The 15,163-nt window shown below is 29.2% G+C and overlaps 1 protein-coding gene across 1 annotated transcript; it reads left to right on the forward strand.

The window, feature by feature from the left end:
• The first annotated feature begins 6,275 nt into the window (after window positions 1-6,275).
• Window positions 6,276-8,988, forward strand: LOC107899180 (GDSL esterase/lipase At5g18430). Its single transcript, XM_016824810.2, has 5 exons — window positions 6,276-6,802; window positions 6,888-7,015; window positions 7,130-7,372; window positions 7,464-7,716; window positions 8,562-8,988. The coding sequence occupies exons 1-5, from the start codon at window positions 6,556-6,558 to the stop codon at window positions 8,798-8,800; spliced, it is 1,110 nt and encodes a 369-aa protein (XP_016680299.2). The 5' UTR covers window positions 6,276-6,555; the 3' UTR covers window positions 8,801-8,988.
• The last annotated feature ends 6,175 nt before the right edge of the window (window positions 8,989-15,163 follow it).

Raw genomic sequence — 15,163 nt, forward strand, 5'->3', positions numbered from 1 at the left:
ATTATTTGGTACTCGAATTTAAAACTGTTTTTTTAATGCAATACTTATATTTTTGATCCAACTTTCAATGTGATATTTATATTTGGCAAAAGTTATATATTTTGGTACTTAAAAATAACGGTGTCAAATATTTAGCGTTTAATTTGGGTTTTTAGGATTGATTCTATAAAAAAAATCATAATTAACTAATAACATTAGCAATTAACTTTTATCAAATCAAGTTTAAAACCCGAAAAAATTACAGCTTTTAACAAATTAAGGATAAAATTAAACAAATTCATAATTAAAAATAAATGTATTCTATTAATAAAATCATAAAAATTCAAACTTAATAATATCAGTAGTGAACTTTAACCTTAATTAAACACTAAAAAATAATATTTTGTCAAATACAAATACTCCATTAAATAAAAAACATATATACCATATTTTAAAAAATCAAACTTAAATACTGAATAATATATTAAATCATAAATAAGTAATTTTCCAGCAAATGTGAATCTATATATAAACATATTCCTTCAATTAATAAATAATTATAATTAAATATATATTTAAACTTAAATCAGGCGACAAAAGATATACATTATTAAATTAAATTAAAATAAAATCCGAAAAAAAATCATACTTAATTTATAAATTATTATTATTTTTAAACAAAAGTTAAATGATTATTTATTAATTAAAATAATGGAATTTAAATTGCAAAAATCATGTCTAGATTAAACAAATAACTAAAATCTATAAGACATAAATTGGTATCCAATTATCACCAATTTAAAGACTAATTTATTATTTTTTTCAAAAAGGTCCACCACAATAAAAACCGACAATGGCAGTCATGTAGTAAATTTCATTGGTGGGTCCAAATTAATAACGTACCAAATGGGTGAAAATCGATGAAGATCTAACACAAAGGAATTTTGTACAGTGATGGTCAAAATGCCAATATCAACTTTATAGCTCTTATAATTGTAGTGTAATGCTTTTTAGAGTTTAGATAAATATCCTTACAATTTTACCCTACTTGTTATTAGGTTAAATTTGAAAAAAAGAAGAAGAGGAAATTATAATAATTTGTTTCAATAATTATGCCAAAAAAATTCCTCAAATAAAAAATATAAAAAGAATTTATTAAAAAGTACATTAAAAGGACTGAAAATGAAGGAATGTATATTTTGGTGAATAAGATGTGAAACAGATGTTGGAAGATTAATAAGCAATTAAAAAATGTGGCAATTAGTGTATAAATATTGTATTTTCCTTTTGTTATGTGTAAACGTAAATAAAAAATGCATAATCATTTTTATGGCCTCCGACTTTATAAAAGAAAATATTTTAGTTTTTCATTTAAATTTTTTTATTTCTTTTAACCATTGAATTTGTATTTTTGTCAAATCGCCTTAAAATAGATGAAAAAGTTAATATCTGTTAACTTTGCTGATGTGGCATACATGTGGATTATCATGTGGATGATATGTCAGCATTTAATTATTTTTATAAAATATATTTTTATATTTTTTAATGATTTTTAATTTTTTAAAAAAATTATAATATTTTTGAATTTTTAAATTAAATGTTGACATGTCATCCATGTGTATGTCATGTCAACAAAGTTAAAAATGTTAAATTTTTTTCATCCATTTTGAGGTGATTTGACAAAACAAGACAAGTTTTGTAACACCCCAGATTTCGAGGTTAGAAGTTTTGAGTTCTGTGATTAGGGTCAGTGCATAGCTCGACCAATTATGCGTGTTTTTGCGTTTTAGTGTTAGAATGAGTCTGCTGATTTGGTGGTAGGTTGAGTGTTAGTTTAGTCTAGGGTTTCAAGTTCGAGTCCACACCTTTTTTCTCACGAATTTCCTTTTTGCGTTGTTGTGGTTTCATCGTCTTCAATCATTTTGAGTTTTAGAGGGAGATACAATTGAGTATCAAGTAAAGGGCATTGTGGTTCACTGATCGTTTGGGGTTTTATCGTGAATTAAGGTGTGAGTTTGAACATCTTTAAATTTATTTGCGAATTGTTGATTCAATTCTATGAAATTCAGTAATTTCGTGTGGGTGTTCGGAAACCCTTCCTTTTCGTTATCAGATTTTCGACTTGTTTCTGTGAAATTAGACGTTGTGTGTGTTTTTGAAATCGACCAATTGAAAGGTCGATTATCGTGGAATGGCTTGAAATTATGGGTGGTTTGATATATTTCTGAGTTATCGAGGGCAGTTGGTCATTTCGGCATGAAAGGCACGTATTGCAGCTTGTTCCAGTGTGATTTCGTGGCGTGTGCCTCACATAGGTGGTTCACACGGCTGTGTGCTTTTGGAATTAGGGTTTTTGGGCAAATTTTGGTGCCACATGGCCTGGCCACACACCCGTGTGGCTAATTTTAGAGATTTAAGGATTTATTTGTCGTTTTTCACACGGTCGTGTCTGCCCTGCACCTTATTTTAACACAAATGGACAGAGAGTTACACTGCCGTGTGGCCCTATTACGTATATTTTCACTTTGTAGCATAACTTGATTTGTTCTTTTCTTGTGTCGTCCAACGTTTGTTGGTGCCTCCGTTTGGGTGTTAGGGACTCCGATACGGCTTAGGATCGTGTGATTATTTGTAAATGTAGTCTTAAACTTTCGTTTTGGTCAAGCGCATTTGTAATGTGCATTGTGAAATGAAACCTCGCCTGATGATAGGACCTGAGAAAATTTGATATTTAGCTTGTGTATGTGTAAGAGCATTTCTGAATCGATACTATGTTTCTGTATGTCTGATTCCAAATTGTGTGCATTTTGCAATCGCATGGAATTCGGTATTTGATCGACTGTATATAAGCTTTAGTGTCTGTGTGATTGCCTGTAAGTCGTGCTCTTTGAATCTAAAAGTCTGTCTGCATACATACATTAGCATAAATTTTGGGTTTTGTTGCAAAGAGAAGGAAGTCTGATCTATTCTGATTTGACAATTTTAACTGCAATTTATCTGTACAACGATTTACCGTACTGTACTACACATATGTTAGCTCGGCTGCATATTATCATTTGAGTGGCTTAGTCCAAATACGTGGTGTGTAAGGTTGGATGGGCCTTTCGAGGTCCTATGTAGTGTGCATGGTTGGTTGAGCTTGATTAGCTCATATGTGGAGTGAATGGGGGTCGGAGAGGTGTTTGGCTGGATAGATGGGTTTCATATTGATGCATTCTATCCGTCTGTCTAACTGCGAGGCTAATTTTATATAGATTGATGTGTTTTAATACTGATACGTTTGATTGTTTGTGATGTCTATTCGTATATCATGTTGCCAATGAGATATTTTTTATTGTGACACTTGACTATCGTTTTTATGTCATTTTCGAACTCACACTAAGCTCGTGTAGCTCACTCCTGAGTTTTCCCTTTTCAGGTATTCTCGATATTTGTAGTTGGACTTGGCATGTCGGAAGTCACGGAGGGGCATGTTTTTGAACGGGCTAATAAAGTATTTTCTTTAGTTCTGAGTTTTAAATAAATGGTTTTGAAAACTATGGTACGAATTTTGTGTTATATGCACTTAAGCGTTACTTGGACTGGATATTTTGTAATTTTGGGACTTTATTTTCTGAGATTTTTATGTAACTTAAGTATTGTTTTATATTCCATTTTGTTAAACTAGAAATGTTTCAAAACAATTTGGCGATCAATGTAACCTTTGAGATTCGATCTAAACTTCTCGGTCAGGTTTTGTAGTGTTACAAGTTTAATGGTAAAAAAAGGTAAAAAAATTTAATGGAAGGCTAAAATGATTTCTTTTGTAAAGTTGGATGGCCAAATAAGTCATTTTGCCAATAGAAAATTGAAAGGAAAAATTCATTACTCCATTCTATGAACGGGGCCATACAATTCAGGTAAAAGAAAAAATAACAAACATTTGTCGACAGCGGTGAAGGGCAACCTCCATCAACAAGACAAAGGCTTCAACCTCAATATCAATTGAACATTATGGCATGCTGGCAATCGACTTTGCCACAACTCAGGCATGTAATCAACTATTACGATAAGGAAATCAACCCTAAATGATCCTAAGCGGCACGCAGGAAAAATCGACAAAAAATTAAGCATCCACCAAACTAGAGTTGGAGAGGACGGCGACAAAACCATCCCTAAAACTGCTTGCAAAAGCAAGACTAGTAAATGTGTTACAAGAGCAGACAAATAAAACTTCTAAAAGTGAAGATTTATGAAGTAATAGAAAACAAACAAACAAGAAAAACATATACAACTCAAAATAGCACAAATCCAAATCGACTTATGAAATCATTTATTATTCTGAAATGCTTTCAAAACAAAAACATATTAAGAAGTCAACAAAAAAATCACCCATTTTCCAATAGAAATTGTTAGTGGTCGGTGGAGTTTCAGTGACGACAGACACCACTATCTATCCATCACAATTTGTGAAGACAATAATAATATTCATAAGTAGATCTATAAACTAAAAAGAGAGAAGCCACATTAAATGGAAAAAGATATGCAATAAATAGCGAAATAATAACGAAACAAATGAAAAAGAGAGAAAAAAAGAGGATTTTTTCTTAATTATTCAATATATAAAAAAATTATGACTCAATAATTATGCATCTTTTTATTTAAATTACATTGGTGGAATTTTCCCCTTATATGAAAAAAAAAACCTTATTAAAAAGTACGTTAAAATGGCTGAAAATGAAAGATAGGTAGATATTTTGGTGTTTGTTAGAAAGGAAAGTAGATATTTTGGTGAATACACAATTATTGGAGAATAATTAATGCGGCAATTAGTAAATATATGGTAGCATTCGATAATATTTGAACTTTAATTTTTATATTAAAAAATTCTTTTTAACAATTTTTATCTTATCTATTTTTTTGATACAATGTTCAGAACTATTTATAATTTCTCTTAAACCCTTAATTAAATATTAGTACTTTGTGAATTTAAAATTTTTAGTTTAATCATTAATTTTATTAAAAATTATTATTATTTTTTAAAAATTAGTATTTTAATTAAGTTATCCTAATATAACATGACATATGATTAATCAAGGATAAACACAAGGGGTAAGCACTGGTTAGGTCCCCTGAATGGAAAATTCTCTATATAATCCCTTCAATTTTTATTAAATTACAAATTAGTATAATAGTCAATTATATTTTGGTCTCCACAGATTATTAATTTCTGGCCCTTAAAATAATTTTTTAATTTCGGCTCTGTAATTGATGGAAAATAAACATACTGATTTGATAAATTTTGATGGAAAATAATAATAGTGTTAATAATTGGACTAACATCATATTTTGACACATATTTCTTTTTGGTATTAATAGTGCAAACATAAATAATTAAAAAATTATAAATGACTAAGTATTAACTTAATTGACATTGTTATTATTGTAACAATTTGAAAATTGTAAATTCGAATATGCTTAAATGTATAATAATACAAAACATACTATATATAAAAAAGATTTTACACAAATATAATATGTCTTAAACACATTGTGTTAACCATGCTTGTTATATTAATTTTCTTATTTGTGGAAAATGTTTTAATTTAATCAATTAAAAATAAATTTAAGACATATGGTTTTAATATTATATAAGCATTATTATGAATTAATTTAATATGATTTTCAACCCCTATCAATTCAACCCTTACCTCTAATTATAAAAAAATATATAATAAATTATTACTTTAATAATATAAACTTTAATACATTAACCCTCTTTATTTTATAATTGAGAAAAGAAATATCTTAGTAAGTGCTTTTATTATTATTATCGTGAATTACAAGAGGAAGATAAACCCATAACAACAACGCAATTAACACGATTTAAACCTAAATTACATCTGAAATGGTGAACACCCTAACTATCAAGCCAACGACTCAAACTTTGATCCTTAAAGTATTGACATACAACCTTAACTGATTTATTCCTTAAGATTTACTGCACTTTTAATATATAATTAAAAGATTTGCCACCAAATAACAAACTTGAAGTGGTTCAAAGTGATTAATCAAACTTTTGGAAAGCAAAGTTTCAAAGATCGTAAAAAGATAATAATAGAAGTAATAAAGCACCTGAAACCCAAAATTTTTTAGGTAAAAATAATCATATATTGTTCAACATTTTCATGTTCAACTGTTCTAAAGGCTATTATTTTAGGGGAAATAAAACCTACCCATTTTGACATTTATGACAAGCTAACCCCAAATGACCATTTGCAACCCTTAAATCATTGAATTATGTATTTCATTAATTTAGAGCACTAGAAGTAGATAATTCAATAGAAATGGTAAACAAACAAGGATATTTCATTTTCTTTTTAAGTATTCACATATTCGATATATATTAAAAAAGGAGTACAAAAATAAATATATTCATATCGAACGTACTATTACAAGTTTAGATATCATAAAGTGTATGTCATGTTACCTATATATATAACCAGTTGCCTATTCTTTGATATTCACAAGCCAAGGCAAAGACTGCAATAAAGAAGTGGCTTTTAGTGTATTACTCTCATTCTCAGCTCTTCGATAATGGCGAGTTCACTGGCTCTTGTTTCATGGCTGGTTCTAGTTTTAACCCTTGCAATGGCAGTTTCAAAGACTCAAGTCGAAGCTGCCAGGGCATTCTTCGTATTCGGTGACTCGTTGGTCGACAATGGCAACAACAATTATCTAGCTACCACTGCTCGAGCCGATTCACCTCCTTATGGCATTGACACTCCGGGTCGTCGCCCCACTGGTCGCTTCTCGAATGGCAAAAACATACCCGATTTCATCAGTTGAGATCGATTTCTGCTTCTTTTGTTCTGTTTTTTATGTTGCTTATATCATATGGACTTAATGTGTGTGTATTATAAAATCAGGTGAAGCACTCGGTTCGGAGCCGCTACTGCCGTATTTGAGTCCGGAACTCAATGGAGATAGGCTACTTGTTGGTGCCAACTTTGCTTCGGCTGGTATTGGTATCCTTAATGACACCGGAATACAATTTGTAAGTCCTCAAGTTTCTTTCATTTCGTGACGTTATGATTGTTATTTTATGAGTCCGAAAATGACGATGGGACCGTAATTTAATCTCTGAGTCCATGGCATTGTGACACTGCAGATAAACATTATAAGAATGTTCAGGCAATTTGAATACTTTCAAGAATACCAGGGCCGGTTAGCTAACCTCGTCGGTACCACCAAAGCACAGCGGATTGTATCAGAAGCTCTCGTACTCATCACTGTCGGCGGCAATGATTTTGTGAACAACTACTTCTTGGTCCCATTTTCCGCAAGATCTCGACAATTCAGTCTACCGGATTACGTTAGATATCTTATCTCCGAGTACAGAAAACTTCTAATGGTAAAATTTTCAAAAACCCTAATTTCAAATTATGTGCCACATGAACTTGCATAAATGTAACAAAAAACAATGGCATAAAATTATGTTGCAGAGACTGTACGAACTTGGAGCGAGGAAGGTTCTGGTGACCGGCACCGGACCATTGGGTTGTGTTCCTGCCGAATTAGCCATGCGGAGCCCGAATGGTCAATGTGCAGCCGAGTTGCAACGAGCTGCCGGCTTGTTTAACCCACAACTGGTTCAAATGATAAATGGACTCAACAGTGATCTTGGTGCTAATGTTTTCATTGCTGCTAATACACAACAACAAACCAATGATTTCATTAGTAACCCCGGAGCCTTTGGTACGTATATCCTAATCCGAATTTATTAAATATAATTTTTTAAAAACAAATGTATAAATCAATTAAATTAAACCAATTCGAATTTATTTGTTCCACACTAACAATATGGCTCATTAATCAAATAAAATTAAAAAAGGACCCAAACTTCATTTATTAGGGCAACCTACCAATGATCATTATGAATGCTACCAAATATTTTGGATTTTTGCTACACATTTAAACCTTTCGAAACATATTAAATCAATTTACCTTTTTGCTAATTAGTATAGGGATATCTTTTGTTTTTCTCTTCACAACTAGAGGCATTTCGATTCATTGGCTGAATCCCATAGGATTTAAGTATGATATTAAAGCACTTTTATGTTTGTTCAAGCTAAGGACTTAAAATTTTGTACAATCTCACTTATTTTTGTAATCGGTTAACCCAAGTTTATTTAGGCCCACTTATATGATTTTTAAATTTTTTTAAAAATATTTATATTATTTTAATTTAATATTTAATGATTAATTAATTGTATATATTTTTTCATTTGTTAAAATTTTATAGACATCTTAATTTTTCTTTTTAATGTTTACATTATGGTATTATATATTACTATATAGATTTAATTTCTATATACATTTTAAATTACATAATATAATACATTAAAAACTTAAAAATAGGTCAAGTCAAGCTGAAGCCTTAAATGTTCAAGCCCGAGCTTGATTCATATTTTAAATAGGCTTAATATTTTCACCCAAGCCCTCACAAAATTTGGACTGGCCTCGAGCTTAGGCGACTACCTCGGCTTAAGAACAAATCTACTCTAAGCCTACATATCTTATTGTTTGAATTTTATTCACAGGATTTACTACATCAAAGATAGCATGTTGTGGGCAAGGACCTTACAATGGACTAGGATTATGTACCATAGCATCTAATTTGTGTCCGAACCGTGACTTGTATGCCTTTTGGGATCCGTTCCATCCGTCGGAGAAGGCAAACAGGATTATCGTCAACATGATATTGAGAGGGTCGACAAATTACATGAGTCCCATGAATCTAAGCTCTTTATTGGCTTTGGACACCATTCCAAGGACTTAGTTTAAAGTACTTACATGTTCTAGTAAGGATAATAAGGGAAAAAAAAATCTTGTTGGGTATTTGCTTAGCCATGGATTTCTATTGTGTCCTTCCTAATGCTTTGGTTGTAATTAATCAATTTCTTGATGAACTGTAATGTAATGTTTTAGTTTATACTTATATTTAAAGTTTTGACTGAGTTGGTGTTACGAACCGATTAGAAATCAACTTAGTTGGAAAATTATTAAAAATCGATTCATTTTATAAAGTAAGTTATATTATTATATGATTTTTATATTTTTACTTATATTAAAACCTTGATGAAATTGTTATTATAAGTCAATCGAACACTAAATTTAAAAAATTACCAAAAAATAATAATTTATTTTATAAAGTAAATTGTATTATCACAATGGTATATATTTTAATAAATCGATACAAAATTACATGAGGAAAGCTTTAGATCTTCAACATAATAAATCTTAAATTTTTAATTTCATTATTTAAATAAAAATTCATTTCTTTCTTATTTAAATTTTTAATAAATTTAATTGTTATAAAATAATTTCACCCATATTATAATCTAATAGGCCATATAAATTACATCATTTTAAGCCCAAACAACACTTGGAATTAGCCCTTATCATAAACATATAAAACAATGCTATTTACTAATTACTATTATGAAGTGACATCAAAGAAAATAAATTATAAAGCATTTTTTAAATATAAATCTTAGTATAATTTTTTTTTATAAAAGATCTAAAATTACTCATAATTCATTCTCAATTCTTAAATAAAAGAATAATGCATTTTAGTATCAATTGAACTAAAACAATTTTTAAAACTCGATACAGATAAAGTATGAAATATATATTTTCTAATAATTAAATGGTTTTTAACATTAAAATCAATGGTAATTCACTAAATATTTACGCTTTTTTCATGTGACCCTCGAGTCTAATCCCACATTAATTAGCTAATAAAACTCACATGCAACTTTCTTTAGCATTTATTACAACATAAATTTGTTAATAATGACTTAGTCAATTGTGTCAATAATAATAAGGTAGCTTTTTCATTTTTGGCAATAATAATAAGTGAATCTGGTAGTTTGGGTTAATCGATTTTCTTCTTAATTTGTTGATATCTCGTTTTTTTATTAACGAAATAATAAGCTTTTAACTTAAACATTATTCGACCAAAACTCCATTTTATTTTTACACAAAAAGAAACTGAATTAATTGGGATAATTATATTTGGTAGCATTAATATTTGAATGTCCTCATCATCATCCTTTAAATTTCAAACTAAGCAGGTTGTATGAAATAGACTAGGCATTTAATAACTTGTTTAGGTTTTAATGAGTGGAGGAAAGTGGATGACACATTGACTCCATGATAGAGATGTATGCTATAACATCATTCATTTTTTGTCCACATTAATTTGCAAGTGTCGGTAAAAATAATTATAAACTAGTCTTTTACATTATCCTTGGTGCCTTCATAGTCGCTTAACTACAGGAAGCGTCAGTGAAAGTGTTCTGATGGTCATTAAATAGTTGTACCAAATTTTATATAATGCATATGAGATTTTAATTTATCATATATGATAAACGTGTAGAAAGTAAAATGAGTTTATTAAAATTGGGTTTGATAAATGTTAATATAATGAATTGTTTCGATCTCAATCATAAGCTGAGAAGTAAATAAAATTAATTTATTTAGTAATAACGTAAAGTGATACATGTCGTTCTCACTAAAGTCTAAATCCTTATGGACATCTACACAGCAATTTAAAATTGAAATCTAAATAGAAACTTGTTTGAATGAAATTATAAATCTATCTATGTTGTAGACTTTTTTTTCGAGTCTCTTGTATCAATTGATCCTTTCCCTTTGGGGATATTTTATTTATTTTTCGTCGCGGTTTATTTATAAATACTAAAAAATCAGCTTTAAATAATACAGTTAAATCTTATAATTGGAACACAATTGGAGAAAAGATTGAAATAAATTAACAACAGTTACCATTAGGTAACTTTCAACCTAATAAGAGACATGGAAAAACAATAAGGACAACCTTACATCGAACTATGCGGCGCCTAATTACTTTTGGTCTCAAAACATTATTTAAGGATGAATATACATAGGTTAAGTTGGTAGGATGTTAATGGAATATTTAATGTTGTTTTTTTCATGAATAATTAAAGATCATTTACCATCATCACTTCACTGTTCCAAACAAGCATGATAAAAGGATGCTAGAATTTCTTTACCTAAACTCATTCGGGTTTATTTGAAAACCTATCGGATCACCGCTCCATCTCCATTGAGGGTGTTTTTGGATGGGTGATGGGTATGATGCAATAAAATTTTTATCTCACAATTACAGTAATTAATATCAACAGTACTATTATTTTTAATTTTATTGGAAATAAATACACCGTCTATTTAAAGACACCTTAAAATTTGTGAAAATGTGCATCTATTTCTAAATAAGAGGCTAACAACTATCAACTAACAAAACTCCTAAATAAAATAGACTAATTTCAATAAATTTAAAATTAAATAATAGAAAAGGTTGATAGTAAAAAACTTGGTTAGTCAATATGTCTCGTTAACTTTGGGATTGTGGAGCAACATCAAGCTTGTTGAGGTTATATGTGAAAGTTTCTTTGGATAGTGTTTTTATAAGTGTATCAACAATATGATTGATAGTGAAAATGTGACATAGAGATTTTTATGTTATGTATGGTCACAAACGAAATGTAATTTTTTTCTTAAGATACTTTATTTTGCTATTAATATCAAATGTTGATTGCAAGAAGCCACGCCTTAATTATCATAGAAGATTTTTGGAGGATATGTAACACCTCCAACCCGTATCCCTCATCGGAACCGGGTTGCGGAGTATTACAGGAGTTCACAGATCAAACAAACAGAAATTTCAAACATTTCATATCTTCAAAACAAGTCATCAAAGCATCATTTTAATCCAAATTATAAACATACCAAATCCAAATCAATTTGCCTAGTTCATGAGCACTTAAACATAGAATTAAATTCACATGCACCTATCTAGATTTAGTTCAATTTACCATGCTATAATATGACTTCAAAAACAAACACATATTTATACGTATAAAACCAACCAAAATTAAACTTATAACCTCATTTATAATCAAACTACAACATAACTATTATGTAGACACAAATGATAAACATCACGACATTTGAGTTTGGGATCATTGTTGGATGCTGAATTGGCGATCAAAAGTTAAGTGCCTAACCTACGTAGGAAAACAAAACCGTACTCTGAGTATAAACTCAGTGTTATTTCTATAATCCAAATATTTAAAGACAAAATAATATAATAGACACAATTAAATACTAAGCACAATTGAGTATCTAAAATTCACATTTATTTATACAATAGCATTAACCATTCAATACTCAAATCATAAATACATCATTTTATACCATACTTAATTCTCATCACTTGTTATATAAATAGCTTTTCACAATTTATTTCACATTTCATTATACAATTGCATTAATCATTCCATATGTTTGCAACATATTTCACATTCTATTTTTAATTCACTATCTCACTTCCATTTCTCATACCATGCCATTTCACTATCAATTATAAACTTTATTATTCATTTACCCTTATTAACATATCATGGACTCGGACGGATACACGAATCCAACCAAAACATACCAGTTTGGCACCCAGTGTCTCATCGGATAATTCGAAGTAATAATTTGACACCTAGTATCTCATAAGCTAAACCGAAGTAAATTGGTACCCGATGCCTCCTCGAATTAATCCGAAGTAGTAAATTGACACCCAGTGTCTCATCAACTCGAAGTCGAAGAAATCCTGAACTCTTCCAATCCTATGGCATGCCATCTATATCCGACTCAGCCCGATACAATTAATAGGGTTTAATTTCACATTTTAGGTATAATCAATATCCAATACTGATTTTTTTTATATATAATCACATAATTACACATATATTCATTTCAATTCAAAAATCAATCCATTCAATATATATATACTAATTCAATTCATTCAATCAATTATCCAAATATCAATTACTCACCTCAACACTTGCCATATACATTAAAAAAAAATTACAACAATTAATAACTAGCTTCGGATTATAGAAATACAAGCCAGAAATTTCGAGCTATTTCTTGTCGACTTTATCTTTCCCCTTTTTAGTTAAGGATTTCCGGTACGACGTTAGCTACTGAATTAAAACAATTAAAAATTCATCAATACAAAACAATTCAATTTCATATTGCATATTTCAATTTTTTCTCAATATTTGCCTAATTTTTAATTTAGTCCCTAAACTGATACTAACTTTATTTCTTTACATTTAATCCTATATTTTCACACAAATTTCACTTTAAACTAAATTTAACTCCCTATTTTCACTTTAAATCCCTAAATTTCAAAATTTTCACAACTTAGTCCCTATTACTCAAAATTTACAATTTATTCTACAATTCAATCCTTTTTCATTTCTAACTTAATCTATCAATTTAGTTCTCGATACTCAAATTATTCAACATAGACAACACTTAAAAATTCAATAATTTCTAAAATTTTGACATGATTCGGGTAATATTTAACATCGAGATTTCAAAAACATAAAAATTATAAGAAAAAGAGACTAAATTTACTAACTAATTAAACTTTGAACTTTTGAAACCCTAAGGCCCTTTGTCTGTTTCTTTCTCCTTTTTCTTTTTCGTTTTGCTTCTCCGTTTGTTTCTTTCTTTTTCTATTTCCTTTTTCTTTTATTTTATCATTATAATATAATATAATATATATACTTAATAATTAATATATAATATTATAATATTATAATATATATTTTAACTTTAAATTTTATAAATATCTTCATACTTATGCCGCCTCATGATTCAATGACATAATTGCTTATTTAGTCCCTTAAAATTTTCTTTAATCTATAATTTAATTTTTACCCTATATGCAATTTAGTTCTTATACCTAATTACTTTTAATTCAAGCAAATTCACTTAATTGAAACCTAATAAACTACACAACTAGCTTCGTAAATATAATAAATATTTACGAGTCCAATTTACGGGAACGGAGTCCCAAGAATGTACTTTTTTTAATTTGATCTTTTTTAATTAATTAACCATCGAAACATTAAAATTTCTTAACGAAATTTTAATACCACCTTAATAACACTTCGTAAATATTTATAAAAATATTTACGGCTCAGTTTATAAAAATAAGGTCCCGATACCTTAATTTCTAAAACCACTTGAACTTAATAAATCACTTATATAACATAAATTATCAAATCAAAAACTTTTTTTTTTAAATCACATTTGACTTGTAAATATTAAATAATAATATTTACAAACTCACTCGTCGAATTTGGTGACCCCGAAACCACTGTTTCCGATACCACTGAAAAACGGGCTGTTACATTATGAGATGGCAAAAGTTTGAGATATTTTACCAAATTCATTATCCAAAGCATTTTAGGGGCAACAGTTGCGATCGCTCTATATTTAACTTTAATGAAGGAGCAAACAATGAATAATTATTTTTTTGAAGACCAACTTACATGATTTTACCCAAAACAAAGAATATATCTAGTTGTCAAACTGCTATGAATATGATTACCTACCAAATCAAAATTTGAGTACATATAAAGATTTGGATCTGAATGGTGTGTGAATCGAAGACCATAGTTGGAGGTTCATTTCAAGTATTGAAGTTGTGTTTTACTGATTTCCAATGTCTGGATGATAGAGGATGCAAAAACTAAGAATGATTGTTCACAGGTATACAGTGGCATCAACAGAGTTAGATGCACCTTGAAGTTTGTAATGGTGAGAGGAGCTCAGTAGAGTAAGAATTCCTTTGCCATCTTGCATCCCTATGCTATTTAGGATATCCTAAATGTATTTGCTTTATAATAAGGATAAACTATCTATATTTAGTATTACTTTAATTTCAAGGAAAAGGAATTAATCAACCAACTTCTTAAGTGAAAGTCTATGTGAAACAAAAGTAGTAACCTATTCAACAACTAGTGAATCACTACTTGTTACAATAATATCACTTAAATAGACAAGTAGATAGATTAAAATACCAAAGTCATCATGGATAAATAAGGATGCATCATAGGCGGATAGTATGAAGCCAATTTGCAGTAGAAAATTTGTGAGTTCTGTGTTTCATTGCTAAGATGATTGCTTATGTCCATGTATCATTTAACTAACAAAAATAGTCAAATGGTTTTGATCTTCAAAACTCGATGGTTGCCTCATATAAACCTATTCATCAAGATTGCCTTGTAGAAAGACATTGTTGACGACA

Source organism: Gossypium hirsutum, chromosome A08 (assembly GCF_007990345.1).
Source record: "Gossypium hirsutum isolate 1008001.06 chromosome A08, Gossypium_hirsutum_v2.1, whole genome shotgun sequence".
Classification (NCBI taxonomy): Eukaryota; Viridiplantae; Streptophyta; class Magnoliopsida; order Malvales; family Malvaceae; genus Gossypium; species Gossypium hirsutum.

Coding starts and splice junctions, on each gene's coding strand:
- LOC107899180 (XM_016824810.2), top strand. CDS start 6,556: ATGGCGAGTTCACTGGCTCTTGTTTCATGGCTGGTTCTAGTTTTAACC. Junction 7,373..7,463: donor AGTACAGAAAACTTCTAATG/GTAAAATTTTCA, acceptor ATTATGTTGCAG/AGACTGTACGAACTTGGAGC. Junction 7,717..8,561: donor TAGTAACCCCGGAGCCTTTG/GTACGTATATCC, acceptor TTTTATTCACAG/GATTTACTACATCAAAGATA.